The sequence below is a fragment of the Phalaenopsis equestris genome, unplaced genomic scaffold (assembly GCF_001263595.1).
Source record: "Phalaenopsis equestris unplaced genomic scaffold, ASM126359v1 Scaffold000002, whole genome shotgun sequence".
Lineage (NCBI taxonomy): Eukaryota > Viridiplantae > Streptophyta > Magnoliopsida > Asparagales > Orchidaceae > Phalaenopsis > Phalaenopsis equestris.
The window spans coordinates 6,927,565-6,930,209 of record NW_018164444.1 but is presented as its reverse complement, the minus strand read 5'-3'; the positions used below and the strand labels follow the sequence as shown (position 1 = coordinate 6,930,209).

General features: G+C 37.8%; 1 protein-coding gene across 1 annotated transcript; it reads left to right on the top strand.

The window, feature by feature from the left end:
• The first annotated feature begins 531 nt into the window (after window positions 1-531).
• On the top strand, window positions 532-2,326 carry LOC110038776 (transcription factor MYB56-like). Its single transcript, XM_020743682.1, has 4 exons — window positions 532-920; window positions 1,014-1,274; window positions 1,366-1,785; window positions 1,946-2,326. Exons 1-4 carry the CDS (start codon window positions 911-913, stop codon window positions 2,194-2,196), a joined length of 942 nt encoding a protein of 313 aa, XP_020599341.1. The 5' UTR covers window positions 532-910; the 3' UTR covers window positions 2,197-2,326.
• The last annotated feature ends 319 nt before the right edge of the window (window positions 2,327-2,645 follow it).

The following is a 2,645-nucleotide window of genomic DNA, read 5'->3' as shown; positions in this document are numbered from 1 at the left end:
ATTTTTATACACAAACCCACATTAACACGCGCGTGTATGTATATATATATATATATATATATATATATATATATAGGTTCTCGCCTAACATTCTTACATGTTTAAATTTTTTGGGCTGTATTTAGGTTGCCACCTAGTCCAATTGACCCCTAAATATAATTCAGCAATTTAAATTAATCCTGAATTTGATTGTTGTTTAACATTGATGTGAATAACTGTTATACATATATTAAAGGAGATATACGAGTCGACTTCATGTCCATTAGATTGAAGAGTGTGAGGTTGGGGTTAAATTTAAGACCAATTTAGTAAAATAAATAATATAATTTTGAATCAAATTTAAACTCAACCCATAAATTTGATTTGACACTTATTTTTTTAAAATTTATTTATATTTAATTTAGAGTTTCATGGAATAATACTGTGCAAAGTGACAAGGGGGAGTTACTGTTGGTTTTGTCGAGTCGGAGAGAGACATATAAGAGAGTGGCGAACTTCCAAATCCGAAACCCACACGAGCGGTTTCCTTTTGAAACTGCATGCGATTCCCAAACTCTCAAAAAGGGGGAGTTAGAGAAGTAGATCGGGAAGAGGAAGAAGAACAAATCATAAAAATACCGTTTTTATGTTTTGAGAGGAATTTTCATCAGAACTCCTGCGCTGGTTTGGATTTCACGAAGGAGAGGCTATTCCTCCCTTGTTCTTCTGTTTCCCGAGGCTTGATCAGTTTGTTCTGTCATTCGCTCTGTTTGCAATATCGTCTCGTTTCTGCTTTTAATCTTTTATCGAAGATCAAAGCAATCCAGAAAGAGAAGAAAAAAAGATTTATACTTTGAACCTTTGCGGGTGTCTTTTTATGGTATTTTTCTGATAAAGTTATAAGAAGGTCCAAGTTACAACCTTTTTTGCGATGGTTCGAGGTTTGAGAAGCGTTTCCACCTTTTCCCCCTGAAAACTAGGATTTGAATCCATGGAGTTCTCATCTTCATTGTTTGCTTCTCTGTTTCCCACAGTCGAGCGAGAAGGAAGAAGAAGTGACGCAGTTTTGACATTGGAGGAGCATCGGATGATGGAAAGCTCGGATTTTGAAGGTTTGAGCGAGAAGAATTGTCGGATTGAGGAGCACGAAGGAATAGAACTAGAGAGCGGGAACTCTAAGCACTGCGCAAGAGGGCACTGGAGACCAGCAGAGGATGCCAGACTTAAAGATCTCGTTGCTCAATATGGCCCCCAAAACTGGAATCTCATTGCTGAGAAACTAGAAGGAAGATCGGGTACCCTTTCAAAAACATTAAAAGAAAGAACTTTCATGACTATATTACATCTTTTTCATTAAAGTTTGGTTTTTTATCAACATTTGCACAGGGAAGAGCTGCAGGTTGAGATGGTTCAACCAGTTGGATCCAAGGATTAACAAGAAGGCATTCAGCGAGGAGGAGGAAGATAGACTTCTCTCTGCTCACAGGCTCTATGGAAACAAATGGGCGCTTATATCCAGGCTTTTCCCTGGAAGAACTGATAATGCTGTCAAGAATCATTGGCATGTGATCATGGCGAGAAGGCAAAGAGAGCAATCCAATGCTTACAGAAGAAGAAAGCCCTGCACTTCATCCAAGTTTGATAAAAGAATGGAGGTAAAATACAGCAATAATGCTTGCAGTGCAGAGTCCACCATTTCCAGCAATGGATTTGATAACTTGTGTATCAGCAGAGGCTTTCCAGGTCATGGATTCTTAACCAGATATAGCCTCCCACAGCCTGCCCCGCGATTTGAGTACCTCATTGGTACGCTTTATTTTATTTAACTATAAAATATTTCGAGGTTCAAACAACAATTTTTAAGCTAAAAAATCCTTTTTTGTTCAAATTTACCGTTTCTCTTGCTTGCTTCTGCTCGGGCTGATTCTTTTGATCTTTTCACTAATTTTTTTCATTTTTGAGACAGATGGAAAGTTGGCAGAAGGAAGAAATGGATGCTATGAGAGAATTTTTGACCCTACCGTTGAATTACGACAAGCTTCCCCCCTGATTCCAGTGCCAGGGATTCATCACTCCGGATTATCTGATTCAATTTCTGAGGCTTCAGCAACTGATTCAGTGATCAACAATGCTTTCATATCTGAGGAGGCAGAAGAACTTGAGACGGAGAAGATTAGCTTTCCTTTCATTGATTTTCTTGGTGTTGGAGCCACATAGGATCCATAAGGAGTGCTAATATTTATAGGATAATTTCGGAGCGCTAATCAAATGCTGCACCTTTTTCCGTATTGCAGGAGCTCTCCATTCTTCTGTTCTTAAGAATCTTTCTCCTGAAGTTATTATCAAATGTTCTTAGAATCTCTTTGCTTCACTTTTGTTAAACTGTAATGAGATGTTACTGTTTTTTTGTTTTTTTTTTTTTTTTTTGGCTAATTATTTCATAGCTTCGTTAGCTGGCGTGTATTTGTAATCTGTCTTAATCCAGTTGTTGCAATTTTCACGTTTTTCAAGCAACGAGAATTAAACTGTTCTGGCAATATTCACTGCATGTGCATATACGCTGAAGATATAACTCTGTTGAAAGAAATTTCATCTTCTGTTATCTGGAAGAAGCTGAAAAAGCTGAACGAGGCGGAATGAAATATGTTGGCAAAATTCGTTGCCCA

What these genes read in the sequence shown, in the direction of transcription:
- LOC110038776 (XM_020743682.1), top strand. An exon ending in GAAACTAGAAGGAAGATCGG is followed by an intron (nt 1,275 to 1,365) that starts GTACCCTTTCAA and finishes ACATTTGCACAG; the next exon opens with GGAAGAGCTGCAGGTTGAGA. An exon ending in GCGATTTGAGTACCTCATTG is followed by an intron (nt 1,786 to 1,945) that starts GTACGCTTTATT and finishes TTTTTGAGACAG; the next exon opens with ATGGAAAGTTGGCAGAAGGA.